The 17,228-nt window shown below is 41.1% G+C and overlaps 1 protein-coding gene across 7 annotated transcripts in view; it reads right to left on the bottom strand.

Moving 5' to 3' along the window:
- Positions 1-17,228, bottom strand: part of ZDHHC3 (zinc finger DHHC-type palmitoyltransferase 3) — a 118,084-nt gene that overhangs the window by 51,049 nt on the left and 49,807 nt on the right. For all 7 annotated transcript variants that reach the window (XM_058182080.1, XM_058182074.1, XM_058182077.1 and 4 more), the window contains 3 exons: positions 9,220-9,344; positions 8,130-8,226; positions 4,282-4,363 (listed from right to left, as the gene is read on the bottom strand). In XM_058182080.1, coding sequence (XP_058038063.1) covers positions 4,282-4,363; positions 8,130-8,226; positions 9,220-9,344 — 304 coding nt within the window. The remainder of the gene's footprint in view (positions 1-4,281; positions 4,364-8,129; positions 8,227-9,219; positions 9,345-17,228) is intronic.

The raw sequence follows: 17,228 nt of genomic DNA on the forward strand, positions 1-17,228 counted from the left end.
ATACAACAATTCATTTAGTGATCATTCAACTGCACGAAAAAAAATGATTTACAACTGTTTCTCACACATTTGTTGCAACATCCCCATGGTCACGTGATCAAAATTTGGAAGCTTGGCAACTGGTTCCTATTTCTCATTGTTGCATTGTCCCTTAGTCATCTGATTACCATTTGCAATCTTCTGATAAGCAAAGTCAATGGGAAACCTGATTCACTTAAAAACTATATTACTAGCTTAACAATTGCAGTGATTCACAACTGTGGCAAGAAATGGGGCAAAATGTCTCGCTTAGCAACAGAAATTTTGGGCTCAACTGTAGTCATCAATTGAGTATGTCTTGTAATTATAAGTTATGCTGTAACTGCAAGCAGGTTCCTTCTCCAGCTCCCTAATCTAAATCCTTGATCTTTTGTGCATTTTTTCTTATAAAAATAATTATTAGATGTTCTCTTTTCCAATATAGTTTAATGTCATCAAATAAAAAAATGAAGCTCTTAGTCACACCTTATTTCACATTGACATGAGATTAAGTTTCAGAATGAAATGGCAAAGATGCTGGAAGTAAAATAAGGCAGTTAGAAACAAGGAATAGAAATAGAAATCAAATAAAAATCTTCCTTAATTTCTTTTTCTAGATTTTTCTGTCTGTTGTGATTTGCATTCATAATGATTATGCAAACAAGAGATTCCAGGGTACTTTCTACATAGTATTGTTTCTTACAATTTTAATTATGAAACATGAATTCACCTTTGGCCCACAAACATTATCTCAAACAAAGAATATCAAGTCTATCGATCAGATCCGGAAAACCGAAGAGGTGGTGGAGTGGCTATCTTTTACAAAAAGACACTGAATCTAAAAAATATCCAAGTAGCACATAAACTCTCTCTTCCTGAAACTATAGTATGCGACCTATCCCTTGACACTACTCTTCGATTCTTACTATGCTACAGAGCCCCCGACTATGACATTACCCACGCAAATATGCTAACCTCAATGCTAACATGGACTACCTCTTGCCCATACCCTCTTATCTTCCTGGGTGACTTAAATCTACCTCTCATTAACTGGACAACCAATGAATGTTCAACTGACCCAATCCATACTACACTATACAACGCTGTTACAAACCTAGGTCTTGAACAACTTGTAACTAACAATACAAGACTCAACAACTGCCTTGACCTCATCTTCTGCAACAATCCAAACTCAATTTACGGACTACAAATTAAAGAACCTTTTTCAAACAGTGACCACTGCATGATTGATTTTCGTCTCAATATCGTCCATACTTAAATCGTCATAAAACCAGAACTCCCAACTACAACTTCAAGAAAGCCAATTACGACCTTATAAACAACGATCTTTCACTTCTGAACTGGCAAAATCTGTTTGCAACCTGCATAACCGCTGATGACCTCTATAGAATCTTCCTACTTGAAATCAATAGAGTCATTAAATTATATGTACCACGAATGACTACCATGTCCAAGAAAACAAACTACCCATATCAATAAAAAGCTTCAATCAAAAAAATCCTCTGAAAAGAAACAAAAAGGCTATGTTACAAACTTCAGAAACCGTTACAGAAACATATGCAACCAAATAAAACTGAATGCACAAATTACCACACCAAGCAAGAAGAAAACCTTCTACGCACAAATTCCAATCGTGCCTTTTATAATTTTGTCAACAGTAAACTTAAAGATTCAAGATCCATCCCACCACTAAAAGATTCTAACAACAAAGAATGCAATGACGAAACAGTCAAAGCAAACCTCTTCAACATTTTCTTTGGCTCAGTTTTTGTTAACTCCGATAACACATATCCAACATTCCACAAACGAACCAGCAATGACTATGATGATTTAACTCATATAGATTTCACAGAAGACAACGTTGGTAAAGCTCTTCACAACTTAAAACCATCGCTTTCTATTGGACCTGATGGTCTATGTGCATATTTCTTAAAAAAACTTTCCATTAATATAGCTGAACCCCTAAGTATTATCTTTGATAAAGCTTTCACTACCAGTTCTCTTCCCAAACTTTGGTCACTAGCCACAGTCATCCCCATCTTCAAAAAAGGAGACCCCAGCTTAGTCGAAAACTACAGACCGATCTCCCTTTGCTCGTCACCTGCAAAGTCATGGAATCTATCATCAATCAATCCATTACCTCACACTTAGAAACTAACAACCTACTCTCCAACAAACAATTTGGTTTCAGGAAAAAGTTATCATGTAACTTACAACTTCTCCACTGCAAAAACATATGGACTTCAAATCTAGATCAAGGCAAATCAATAGATGCAATCTACATAGACTTCTGCAAAGCTTTTGACTCAGTAGTACGATAAACTTCTCCTTAAACTAACATCCTATGGCATCTCAGGACCCCTCCACAAATGGATATCTGCTTTTCTGTCTAACAGACAACAAGTGGTCAAAATTGGCAATGCTTTATCAAATCCTGTTCCTGTCAAGAGTGGCGTTCCTCAAGGCAGCGTCCTTGGACCAACACTCTTTATTCTATACATTAATGATCTTTGTGACCATATCTCAAGTAATTGTGTTCTCTTTGCTGACGATGTCAAACTATTTAACACCACAGACAACACTTCTATCATTCAAAACGACCTTGACCATCTAACCGCTTGGTCTAAAATTGGCAGCTCAAATTTCAACCAGCAAATGCTCAGTCTTACATATAGGAAAAAGAACTCTAAAACTAAGTACATACTAGATGGACATTACCTTACAGACGACCCCATCCCGTTAAAGACCTTGGAGTTTTCATGTCAAATGATCTAAGTGCCAAAGCCCACTGCAACTACATAGCAAAAAGCTCTAAGAGTTGTAAACCTAATTTTGCGTAGCTTCTTTTCCAAAACACCACACTACTAACCAGAGCATATAAAACATTTGCTAGACCAATTCTAGAATACAGCTCACCTGTTTGGAACCCTCACCACATCTCTGACATCAATACAATTGAACGTGTCCAGAAATATTTTACAAGAAGAGTTCTCCATTCCTCTGAAAACAACAAAATACCTTATCCCACCAGACTTGAAATCCTAGGCTTAGAAAACTTGGAACTCCGTCGCCTTCGACAAGACCTAAGTTTAACTCACAGAATCATCTATTGTAATGTCCTTCCTGTCAAAGACTACTTCAGCTTTAATTGCAATAATACAAGGGCAACCAATAGATTTAAACTTAATGTAAACCGCTTTAATCTAGATTGCAGAAAATATGACTTCTGCAACAGAATCATCAGTGCTTGGAATACTTTACCTGACTCTGTGGTCTCTTCCCATAATCCTAATAGCTTTAACCAAAAACTTTCTACTATTGATCTCACCCCATTCCTAAGAGGACCATAAGGGGCGTGCATAAGCGCACAAACGTGCCTACCGTTCCTGTCCTATTGTTTTTCTTTTCTTCTTCCTATATATGTTTATATGTGTATATACTATATAATCTTTTTGTATGATGTTGTGACAAAAATAAATAAATAAAAAAATAAATAAAATAAATAAACATTTTTCAACTTTGATATGCAGAATTTTCATGTCCTGATTTAAAGGTGAATATTGCCTTTGTTTTTATTTATTAATTTTTACTTCCACTGACCATTTTTAGCTACCATACAATACACAAACATATCTTATTTTACAATAGTTATATAAATCTTCAAGGTCTATTGTTTAGAAAAATGGTGTACAGATTCGTAAGGTGACCAGTAAACCCCAGGTCCCCATACTGTTTTGAGGATGTTCTTCCCCTTCACCTCTGGCCAGAAAAAGCATGATTCTCTACAGGTTTTGTTCCAATATTGCACTTTATTTCTATTTGCACACAATTTCTGCCCTACCCCACAGTCTTCTTATCTCACAACAGGGGTCAACAGTGTTCCCTGTAGGCATACAAAGTAACATTGAAAGCATTATGCACCTACTTTTTCTAAGGACAGTTCAGGGAGAATTATTAATAGAAACCATTTCCTGAGTTCTCACTATGTTCATGATGAAGACAGAAGGACCACAGTATGGTACTTCTGATCAGCCTAAATCAAGTAATCTTATAGCTGATTTTCTTTAAAGGAGATATGTTTTTTCCTCATGGGGAGGGAGAGAAAGAAAGCTAAAGACAATGCTATAAAATAATGGGCAAACATATTATTTGGAAATATATAATCACCCATTAAATTCTTTTTTGTGAGGGTTATACAATTGGGAAATTTTACTTTCAAAATATTACACTGCCAATACTCACTTGTCCAGTCTTCTTCCAAACAATATAGGAAGTGAAATCCAACCATGATTAGAGCATGCAGAGAAATTAGTGCTATATACATCTGAAATAGAATTTGGAATGTTAAGAAAGACAGATAAGAACGTGTAAAATGTGTACAAAATATAGTACAGGGGTTTTTTTATGATACACAGAAAGAACGATTTCCCTAAAAATCTTGAAACAACGTGGTTTCTATATTTACTAGTAATCAGATGACAGCAAGGTCGTATCTTTTGAACTATTTATTTTGAAGCATAGGATATAAATTGCATTCAGATTATTCAGACCCGGTTCAGTTTTGTCAATTTTGTTATGATGCAGCCCGATTCTAAAATTGGTGAAATTTATTTTTTTCTCATTAATTTACATCAGTATCTCATAATGACAAAGTGAAAACAGAATTTTAAAACTGTCTGTAAATGTATTAAAAAGAAAAAAATGAAATACCACATTAGTATAAGTATTTAAATCCTTTATTCAATACTTCGTTGAAGCAACTTTGGAGCAATTGCAGCCTCATGTCTTTTGTGGTATTATGTGACAAGCTTGGTACACCTCTATTGGGGGATTTTCTGCTATTCTTCCTTGCAAATCCTCCCAAGCTCTCAATCTTCTCAAGTTTAGTCAGGCTGGAAAGTGACCACTGGTGGACAGCCATTTTCAGGTCCCTCCAGAGACATAGGGTCAATAGTGTTTAAAAGTGAGGGCTCTGTTTAGGACATTCACAAAATTGTCTCCAATGGTGGTATTCAGCCAGTTCTATCTGGTTCAGCCGAATCGGTAGCGGCGGCTGCAGGAGGCTCTGCCCACCCTGTCGGACATAATCACGTCCAATTTATCCACATTTTTGATGCTCTGCGCATGCGTGGAAGGCCCTGCGCATGCACAGAGATGGTGCGTGCAAGCAGATTGAGCGCATCTGCGTGCCCGCTCACATTCACAAACCGGTAGTGAAGGCAAGTGAATACCTCCCCTGATTGTCCTTAAGCCACTCCTGTGTTGTCTTGGCTATGTGCTTCGGATCATTGTCATGTCAGAAAGTGAACCTTTGGCCCAATCTGAGCCCTGTAGAACAGGTTTTCATTGAGGATATCCCTGTACTTTGCTCCACTCAACTTTCCCTCAACCCTGACCAGTCTCTCAGTCCCTGCTGCTGAAAAACACCCATACATCAGCATGACACTGCCACCACGTTTCACTGTTAGGATGATCTTGGGCAGGTGATGATGGTGCTGGTTTCCTCCAGACATAATATTTAGAATTGAGGCCAACAATTCTGTCAGAGTGTACACAGTGTGACTGCTAGTTTGAGACAATCCAGGAGCAAAATACAGTACACAAAGGTTGGCTTTCTGGGTGTGGTGTGGCTTGATGGGCATGGCAGGGGAAGGATACTGCAAAATCTCCATTCCCACCCCACTCCGGGTTAAGGATACTGCAAAATTTCCATTCCCACCCCACTCCTGGGGGAAGAATATTGCAAAATCTCTATTCCCATCCTATTCTGGGGCCAGCCAGAAGTAGTGTTTGCCAGTTCTCCAAACTACTCAAAATTTCCGCTATCAGTTTTCCAGAACCTGCTGAATTTAACCCGATACACACACATACACACACGTGCTAAGCAAAGCCACACAATCAATCTTCAATTCTACACAGAGCATACACGGAGAACTACAATGCAGATACATATGAGAGAGAGAGAGAGAGAGAGAGAGAGAGAGAGAGAGAGAGAGAGAGAGAGAGAGACCGAGACCGAGACCCTCCAATGGCCTCCTTTATATATGCAGCTTCTTAAAGAGCACTGACTCATCTTCAGTCTTAAAGGGCTGGTCAGCTTTAAATTCTCATTACCCTGACAAGCTCAATCTTGTTTCATTAGACCAGAGAATCTTGTTCCTCACAGTCTGAGGGTCCTTCAGGTGCTTTTTTGCAAACTCCAATTAAGCTCTCATATGTTTTGCACTGAGGAGAAGCTTCTATTTAGCCACTCAGCCACAAAGCCCAGATTGGTGGAAAGCTGCAGTGATGGTTGTCCTTCTGGAACTCTGTCCCATATCTATAAAATTTCTCTGGGGCTCAGTCTGTGACCATTGGGTTCTTGGTGACCTCTCTTACTAAAGCTTTCTCCCGATTGCTCAGTTTGATTTGACCAGGCAACCAGCCTGTATGTGTTCTGATTATGCCAAACTTATTCCATTTCAGAATTATGGAGGCCACTGTGCTCTTAGGAGTGTAGCAGAAATTTTATTGTAGCTTTCCCCAGATCTTTGTTTTGCAATAATCATATCTCTGAACTCTGCAGGGCAGTTCTTTTGACCTCATGGCTTTTGCTCATAGAGTGCATTCTCAGCTGTGAGGCCTTCTATAGAGAGGTGTATACCTTTCCAAATTATGTCCAATCAATTTAATTTATCAGAGGTTGACTACAATCAAAGTGTAGAAATGTCAGCAATGATCAAGAGAAATATGAGGCACCAGTAGTAAATTTCATGTGTTGTTACAAAGGGTCTGAATGCCAATGTGATATTTCAGTTTTTCTTTTTAATAAATTTACAGACAATTCTAAAATTTTGTTTTCACTTTGTCATGATGGGGCATTGAGTGTAGATTAATAAGAAAAAAATGAATTTCAGTAACCGTAGAATCAGGCTGCAGCGTAACAAAATTGACAAAAATGAATGGGGTCTGAATCCTCTCTGAATGCACTCTGTGAACCATGTTTGTACCGTGTTTTCCCGAAAATAAGGCCTAACCAGAAAATAAGCCCTAGCTTGATTTTTAGCATGCTCTAAGTCCTATCACAAAAATAAGCCTCAGGGGGCAGCACCGGAGGTGGTGATGGTGTGGGGGCTGACCGTTTCTGGCAACAGCCACAGCCCATGCAGGGCAGGTATATTGATTACCTATCCAAGCAGCAGACAGAGGCAGAGGTAGGGTGAAGGCACATGGTCCAGACATGATGCATGGGCTGCAGAAAAGCCTGGAGTTGGTGGGCCAGAGCAGTTGGTTGGTCAGACACTCTCCTTCACATGGCGGCACTGGTAGCAGATGGAGGTAGAGGTGCGGGGGGAAGGTAGGCAATCCTGATGCGCCACACAAGCCGCAGGCAAACCGAGAGATAGTGGGACGGAGTGGGCGGCTGGCCGCATGAAGCTCACCTTTATATCTCTCGGCTTGCTGGTGCGGCTGCATGAAAACAAGCCTCTCTTAGCCAGCCAGCCATTCTGGCCTACTGACTCTCAGCTTTCCCGCGTGGCATATCCGGATAGCATGCCTTGCCCTGCCTCCGTCTGCTGCTTTGACAAGTAATCAACTCACCTGTGCTGTGCAGATTGCATAGCCCCAGACTGTGCCAACCAAAGGGCTAGTGGGCTGCAGCTGCTGCTGGATACTGTCAGCCCAGCCCTGGGCTCACCACCTCTTATGCACACACCAGGGTAAAACAAACCTTGTCCTCATTCTCATTCTCTCTCTCTCTCTTTCTGATTCTCTCTCTCTTTCTCTCCCACTCATCCTCATATTAAACAGGGAATCAGACTACTTTGGTGATGGAATATGATACAATATTAAGCAAATGAAATGGCTAGAATTACAGCTTATGATATAAAGTCTAGTAATATACTTTGGGAAACCATACTTTGCTGGCCAACTATATTTTATAACTTGCTTCAAGCATCTTGCAGCTTCAATAAGTAGCTATATTTCTCACAAGTGTCTCCTTTTGATTAATTTTGGAGGAAGTGTAAAAAAAATTGAGCAAGAACTACTTGAAGTTCCAGGGCCAATTTCAATAGTTACACAGATCACTTATTCAGTGAATTACTTACTGTAAATAGTACAAAGTATTTCTGGTTGTTCTCTCCCACACAGTTATTAACCCATGGGCAGTGGTGATCCATTTTCCGTATACATCTCTTGCAAACACTAAAAGGAAATAAAAACATCACAAATTAAAATATAATCCCCTCTACATTGAGAAACTGGTCTTCTATAGATATCGAACTGTGGAATAAATATTTTCACTTTGTCAAAACCTACAATGCCTTCTCACACACTTTTAGATTCGCATTGTCATTCAAAGCAAAAATAAATAATAAATAATAAATTTGGAGCATTATGAATAAGTGGCAAACTTTGCTGCAGTTGGTTTAGAGGCTCTAGTTTTTATTTCAGTTATTAAATGTAATTTAAATGCCAGGGATGGGAAGGGGGAGAGTTTGAGAATTTTCAGCATTTTTGAAGTGTAATTTACAGTAAACTCCATGGCAATTAGCAGACTGACTTTTTTCACTGACTACATGCATTCAACTTGGTGTCCTGTGTGCATTGGTGCCATGGAGCACATTTTAATCCTTCAGCCCACCTGATGGGACTGGTTTGTACATTATAAAACAATGGAAAACGGTCTTCCCTTTTTCCATATGTTGTTGTCCATACGTTATTTTGATTCTCCTGCTACCAGAAGACTTTGAGGGCTTGGACAGAATGCTAGGCCCACAGTGTCTTCAGAGGAAGGGGATAGATGTATCTATTTCCACACATCCAGAAAAATACTGCTGTGTGTGTGTGTATGTACGCACGCATGAGCAAATACAAACCAGGGCAGTATTTTTTTGGACATGTCGATCTACCAGTGGAAACAATTCTAAACTACCTCATAACGCAATGAATAAATTAACGTATTATAGATTAATAGGTGTTCAAACCTGTTTTTTTAAGCAGAAAGTTTGAAGATGTTACAAAATTCAGTTCTGAATTATATTGAATTTTGCAACACAATTAAAATAAATTAAAATGTAGAAATGTGCTAAAATCATACTAATAGATGAGTGATTCACATGCTAGATTAATGCTGATGCCTCTATTTAAGTACAATAGTAACATAAATAGACCATTATGATGATGTATTATAATTACCTGCAGTGATGTGCTCTGTCCGGTTTGATACTACAGCATTTCGGACACTTATAAACTACTTGTCCTGGCTTCAGCTGTAAGCTCTCTATGAATTCTTTTGTGGCATTACCTTTGGGCACTGCACCCTAAAAGTGAAAATAAAGAGTGCCAGAACACTGTGTCACAATCAGAAAACTCAGGGGCCCTATTATAGACACAGATGAATTTAGGAAAGCTTAATGACAATGCATGTGTCCTTTGAATCTGAAGCTAAAACGTGCAATCAAATAGTTTATGAACATGTGGCTTAGTGATAGTAATTCTGGTCCCAACTGCTGTCCTAATGAGGACTACCTATGCATGCAAGGCATTCCATGCTTAGTATGCTAGCCAGAAATATATGTTTAGTGTAGGTATAGATCAGGGGTGGGTTCTAAATTTTTTTACTACCGGTTCTGTGGGTGTGGCTGGGGGGCATGGCCAACTTGACGTCAATCACGCACTCAGTCACATGACAGCCCCCCCCACAAAGCCATGCCCACTGAAATGGTGGCAAAAAATTTTGGGACTTTTTGACACTTTTTTTTGACACTCCAGCCCCATATCCAGGGCTGGACACGGTGGGGTGGCAGTGGTCATCTCAGCTTTCCCTCCATTGCCCATTCTGGCCAAAAAAACATCCCTTCTCGCCTCTGACGGGCCTTCCCTGTGGTTGCAGCTGGAGCAGGCAGGCCAGGGGTGATGGCAACGGCAGAGTCTGGCACTCAGGGAGGGTAAGATTAGCACGCTCCCAGACGTGCCCTGAGCAGCCTCCACTGGCTCAGCTGCACCCCAGATGAGCCAAGGAACTGCGGGGAGACTCCTGCACCCTCCCTCCCAGCCTTCACCCGCATCTCCGTGCTGTTTCTGGGTGGCCAGCTTACTGGGCTGCCCCTGTACCTATCGTGGTTTCAACAGCGGTGGCTTCAGGAGACACTGGCAGCACAGAGGCACGGGTGAAGACTGGGAGGGGGGTGCAACACACGGGAGGCTCCTCTCAGTTCCTTGGCTCAGAGCTGCTCCAGTCCATGTGTTCTCCAGGTCAGCGAGTTTCTCTCCTTTGTTACCCTTTATGGGAAATGTTACTATGTTACTCTTTGTTATGCACTTTATGGTGCAGCACAGCAAAATTTAACAGCCATGAGCCATGCTTTCCCCTAAGCGCTGTGGGTGGCAGAAGCTTAGTGGAAACAGGAGCTTTTCTCTGCACAGAGCTTTTCAGATGAGACTTGGAGGAAAGCATTTCCCCATAAAGAGTAATAAAGGAGAGAAACACCGCTGACCTGGAGAACTCGTGGATTGGAGCAGCTCTGTGCTCTCCACTGGCTGTTTCTTCCTCTTCGCTCGTCCAGCACAGTGAAATGTAGCAGCCATGAGCTGCGCTTTCCTCCAAGTCAAATCCGGAAAGAACTGGCTGAGGAGGGGTGCCTCCGTCTGCCGGCTCAGGGCAGAGGACTCAGCTGCAGCCCAGACAAGCCGAGGAACTGCGGGAAACCTCTGCACCGTTTTCAGGTGCCCAGCTTACCGGGCTGCCCCAGTGCCTGTCACAGCTTAAACAGTGGCAGCTTCAAGAGACGCTGGTGGCACGGAGGCGCAGGCAAAGGCTGGGAGGGAGGTGCAACACAAGGGGGGGCTGAGCCCACTCCCCTTCACCAGAGAGTTTGGGCTATGCGAAGGAGCGAGCCACCTTCCTCATTGGCGTCACTCCTGAGCAAACTCTTCCATCCTTGGCTGTTGCAAAGAAGCAGCAGCTCCGGGTGTGCCACAGCTGCTTTATTCTCTTTGAGAATGAAGCGAGCGTGGTGCACCTGGAGCTGCCGCTTCTTCGCAACAGCCAAGGACCTCTTCCGCTTGGAGTTCCAAGGTGTGGGGAGGGGGGGGCTGCAATGCCAGCAGCTTTGGGGTCTTCTTCCTTCAGTGGTTCATTTTTTTTTTTACCTTGTCTAGGGGGCTATGCCGACTTTCTCCTTAAAGGCTGCTCCGTGCCTTTTGATGTTTTTCGGGTACGGAGAAAAGCGACCCTGTGAAGGGACCAAGCCTACTGTGGAACTTGGAAGCCGAGAGGCTTCTTTTTCACCCAGCTGCTGGGGTAGGGTGCCAAAAAGACCTCCGGTCACTGCCGCCATCTTTGCACATGCACAGCTTTCTTCTCACCAGCTGAAGGACTTTTTGGCGCCCTGTGGCCAGGCAGCTGACAGGCTTCTTTGCCAACCAGCCACTTGCCAGCTCTGGTCAGCTTACCGTCCGAGGGACACGTCGGGTGGGCAAGCAAGCAGCGACCAGGGGACTGGTTCGGAGGTATGGCCAGGCTGCTCTTACTACCGGTTTGGAGAACTAGTCCCTAAAGTTACTACCTATTCGGTAGAACCGGACAGAACCAAAAAGACCTCCGGTCACTGCCGCCATCTTTGCACATGCACAGCTTTCTTCTCACCAGCTGAAGGACTTTTTGGCGCCCTGTGGCCAGGCAGCTGACAGGCTTCTTTGCCAACCAGCCACTTGCCAGCTCTGGTCAGCTTACCGTCCGAGGGACACGTCGGGTGGGCAAGCAAGCAGCGACCAGGGAACTGGTTCGGAGGTATGGCCAGGCTGCTCTTACTACCGGTTTGGAGAACTAGTCCCTAAAGTTACTACCTATTCGGTAGAACCGGACAGAACCAGTAGGAACCCACCACCGGTATAGATATGAATCAGATCAGTTTTGTTCTGCAAATGTAGACCACAATACAGTTATTTTGGATGAAAAAATTTGGGGAGAGAAAAGTAAGAAAAAGATTGTTTGAAGCTTTCCCTGACAATAATGGAAGAGGCTGAGGGAATAAAGGGAAGGCCCTCAGAGATTAGGGTAGAGGTGGATATTCTGCAATAAAAGCAGTGAGACCATTGAGAAACTGGTGCACGGCTATGTGCAGCAGTTAATGGTGGTCCCACATATCCCTGGGAGGTGGGCAGACGTGGGCAGCACATGAATTAACAACCAGTTTGCCCAGTACTAAAAATGTGAGAATGTGTGCGCGTGCACACTTCGCTTGTGCACCTGCCATGCATGTGTGCGGCCTTCCGCGCATGCGCTTTGCTCATGTGCACAGCTTGCACACTTGCGTGCGACTTAAAAACATGGCTAAATAGAACGACATAGTGCTGCCCACCCACAGATCGCAACTACCGGTTCACCTGAACCAGTACGAACTGGCAGCAGCCCACCACTGAAGGTGGGCAGGGAGGGGGTGATATGCATCGGTGTCATTTCAAAGAAACAACAGTATCACTTTGCCATCCTGGTTTGCATAAAATTCAGAACAGACATGTTCCTGGGAACTATAGCCAATCTAGAACAGTTCAGAAGAACTTCTCACCTTGGGTTCAAAAGGCAAGGTATATTTTTTGACCACATCTAAAATCAACCAACCAAATTTCATGAAATAAAGAGAACCTCGATACATTTTTTAAAAATGCAAAAGTTCTGTATTTACAAAATACATTACCTGAAGCAAGCTATGCTCTATGAAGAAAGGGGAAATAAGAGGTCTCAATACCATTCACTTCACATATGGCAGATACGACAAGAAAAGAGTTTATATCAGGAGTGTCAAACTCAAGGTGTGCTTAAAACTGGTCTGCAGTGCCGGACTGGAAGTATCAAAGGAATGGCCCATGATGCCTCTGCCTGCCAAAAAGGGGCCCCACGGGGCCTCCGCGTAACCTATCTTTGGCTGTCAGAATGCTGCATTCTGGAGGCCAAAAATGGGCCGCGCGGAGGCCACGACCCGTTTTTGGCCAGCGGATGCTGCAGGAGGACTGGATTAGAATTATGTGGCCTCAAGTAAGTGCCTGATCTGGACAGAAAACAAGCAACATCCTATGTTAATACTACAGTCTTATGCCAGATTTTACATACTGTAGGTCCGTTTAATCTACAATCAACTATGTTCCTTCTTGCTTCAAACACATTACTATCATCCCAGTGCCGAAGAAGCCCACCATCAAGGAACTGAATGACATCAGACCAGTTGCTCTAACATCTGTAGTTGTGAAAACCTTTGAAGGGCTAGTGCTGTCCCACTTGAAAACCATCACAGATCCACTGTTAGACCCCTTGCAATTTGCATACGGAGCAAATAGATCAACAGATGATGCTGTTAATATGGCTCTGTACTACATCCTACAGCATCTTGGATCTCCAAAGATCTATGAATCTCTTTGTAGACTTTAGTTCAGCATTCAATACCATTATCCCAGACACTCTTATAACTAAGCTAAACCAGCTACAGGTACCTGAACAGACTTGTAAGTGGACCACAACATCTTGAATCTCCAAAAACCTATGCATCTCTTTGTAGATTTTAGTTCAGCATTCAATACCATCATCCCAGACACTCTTATAACTAAGCTAAACCAGCTACATTTTGAACAGACTTGTAAGTGGATCACAAGCTTCCTAACAAACAGAAAACAGCAAGTGAAGCTAAGCAGAATCCACACATCAGATACCTGTACAGCACAAGGGCCCCCCAAGGCTATGTGCTCTCCCCACTTCTCTCTGTATACCAATGACTGCATCTCTAATGATCCATCTGTTAAACTACTGAAGTTCTCAGATGACACAACAGTGATCGGTCTCATTCGAGACAATGATGAATCTGCATACAGACGGGAGGTTGAATGACTAACCTTGTGGTGCAACCAGAACAATCTGGAACTGAACATACTCAAAACTGTAAAAATGGTGATAGACTTTAAGAGAAACCCTTCCCTACTTCCACCTCTCAGAATACTAGACAACACAGTATCAACAGTAAAAACCTTCAAATTTCTAGGTTCTACCATATTGCAAGATCTAAAATGGTCAGCTAACATCAAAAACATCATCAAAAAAGCACAACAAAGAATGTTCTTTCTGCGCAAACTCAGAAAGCTCAAACTGCCCAAGGAGCTGCTGATCCAGTTCTACAGAGGACATATTGAGTCTGTCATCTATACCTCTGTAACTGTCTGGTTTGGTTCTGCAACCCAACAAGACAGACACAGACTTCAGAGGATAATTAGAACTGCAGAAAAAAACAATTGTTACCAACCTGCCTTCCTTTGAGGACCTGTATACTGCACGAATCAAGAAGGCCGTGAAAATATTTATAGATCAACTCCTACCCTCAAAACAACACTATAGTTCTGCACACCAGAACAACTAGACACAAGAACAGTTTTTCCCCGAATGCCATTACTCTGCTAAAGAAATAATTCCCTCAACACTGTCAAACTGTTTAGTAAATCTGCACTACTATTAATCTTCTCATCATTCCCATCACCCATCTCCTTTACTTATGACTGTAACTTTGTTGCTTGTATCCTTACGATTTATATTGATAATGTTTCCTGATTGCTTATTTGTAGCCTATGACTACCATTAAGTGTTGCAAGTGTTGTATCTTGATGAAGGTATCTTTTCTTTTATGTACACTGAGAGCAAGACAAATTCCTTGTGTGTCCAATCACACTCGGCCAATAAAAAATTCTATTCTATTCTATTCTATTCTATTCTATTCTATTCTATTCTATTCTATTCTATTCTATTCTATTCTATTCTATTCTATAATTGACAGGCATTTCTATTTATTAACCTGGAAACGTACCTCTGCTGTTAGATCTTATATTATCATGTTATTTATGCTATTGTATTATTATTAGTTGAACATTAAAAAGACAACAGCATAAATAGTTTTTCTCCTTGGAAAAGCAATTTATTATTAAACAATAGGGTATAGATTTAGAAACAAAAGATTTAGTGGAGTATGAAGAATAAGTAATAAATGTTTGCCAGTAATATCTGGTAGGAGAGGAAAATGGTTATAGTAAAGAACTGTGGAAAGAAAGAAGGGGAAAAATGCATCTTGGGCCTGTGTCAAACACCCACCATGGCCACACCCATCCCCGGCCACACACACATGACCCTCTGAGATCAAACACAAACCTGATGCGGCCCTCAGTGAAACAGAGTTTAACACCCCTGGTTTATATGATAGGATTATAAATATAAATTTTATGAAAAGCTTTCTTGCTATAGAAGCCCATATGTAATATAGTCAACCATATTAAGCAAAGCATGATGTTTTCTATCTTGCTAATATGAAAACATTATAAGGGGTTTTATAATAAATAAAAGAAAATGTAAATATCATTTATGATTGTATAAGTTCCAGTAAACGTTGGTAGTCCAGAAATCACCCTCATACTAACACAAGAGGTTCAGAGAAATATATGGTCCTCATGAGGTCAAGCAAACTCTTATAATCAAACTAAATGAAATATTTAGTTTGAAGAACAGCACCAGAAAACAACTTTCTACAAGTACATGTTATGCCCATCATATTTAATTAAAGGAAAATCACAAGAAAACAGATAACTACTATAAAGAACATATGTGCGCTTTCAAGCATTTTTTTCCCTGCAACTATTCTTAGAGAATTCAGGTATAAAAGCAAAGAGATCAGGCAAACTGGAATTAGAGGCCCAGTTTCTGTTTTAAATCAGCAGTATTGGAGGTGAACTGAACTATCTGATTGCAGCTTTTGATTCATCCAATGAACTCATGTTCTACTGATGTTTCCAATAAATTTTAGTGATCCTCTTAGCATAAGGGAATTATAGCAAATACATCTGGGGAACATTAGGTACCTAATCATGCCAAATATGATTTTTATAATAGTACAAATCTCATTAAAAGCTATTTGAGAATTATTAAGCTGTGGGGCCCTTGGTGCTCTTTGAGTTTGATGCAAGTACTGATGTTACTTAGTTTGGTAATGAAACATCTGCAAGAAAACCACCAAGCTCAGAGAGCATCAAGGACCCAATAGTTCAACCTGAGTTGCAAATATTATCTTCTATCTGTAATTATGAAGCTATATTCAAGTAGAACCCTAGCAACCGAGATACTTCTTTCTTTTCCACAAGGAGTTATTTTGTGCAGATGAAAAATGAATCAATTCACTGTAAAAAAGTTCATTTAGCTGTGTTTGCCTAGGTATGGCAACACATCTTCCAGCTTCATGTCATTTTAATTTGGCTGTAACTAACTTTAATATACATTTTTTGAAAGTTTAAACACACACACACACAATTATAAGAGATTTCATTACCTATAACTGAAATCTTTATTATAAGAAAATATATGGGAGGTTTAACAGCATTGGTGAAATGAAAAATCTCATGCGTTAATATGTCTTTTTGAGTTCAACTTATGTCAGATGTACAGCATTTTGGAATAGAAAAGAGAAAGAATTTCTATCCACATTATAGGCGTGCAAATACAGGTGGTCCGCATTCAGTGATTGTTCAAAGTTATGACAGCAGTTAATGAATGGATGTGGCTGTCAGTGTCTCTATGGTCACATGATTACAATTTGGGTACTTGAAAATTGGTACGCAATTTTGATAGTCAAAGCATATAGCATATAGCAATAGCAATAGCACTTATACTTATATACCGCTTCACAGTGCTTTTACAGCCCTCTCTAAGCGGTTAAGTTGCTTGCAGTACTGCATTCTAACCACTTAGCCACCATGGCTCCTATATGTTAACCATTTGCAACCTTCACTTCCAAGAAGCAATCATTGGGGAAACCAGCAGGAAGTCTCAAATGGCAAGCATCACCACAGGACACTGCTTCCATGTGGGATTTACATAGTAACAACTAAAATTACTGCAACTGCCACTGTATGTCACTACAGTCACATGACATCAACTTTATGACTGGATTGCTTAGCAACAGAATTGCCTGTCCCAATTCCCATCATTAATCAAGGACTATCTGAAGCACCTTTTGACAATCCCTTAAACTAATACATCTTTTCCTGTGGTCACAAACCAGCCACAGGGGCCAGAATACAAATTCCATGAAAAGACTCAAGTGTTTTAAAAAATTGCCAACAAGTGATTTAGAAGCATTCCAAAACACCACCTCTTTGTAGCTAGAATTATAAAACTAAGTGCC

Source organism: Ahaetulla prasina, chromosome 4, assembly GCF_028640845.1.
Source record: "Ahaetulla prasina isolate Xishuangbanna chromosome 4, ASM2864084v1, whole genome shotgun sequence".
Taxonomy (NCBI): Eukaryota; Metazoa; Chordata; class Lepidosauria; order Squamata; family Colubridae; genus Ahaetulla; species Ahaetulla prasina.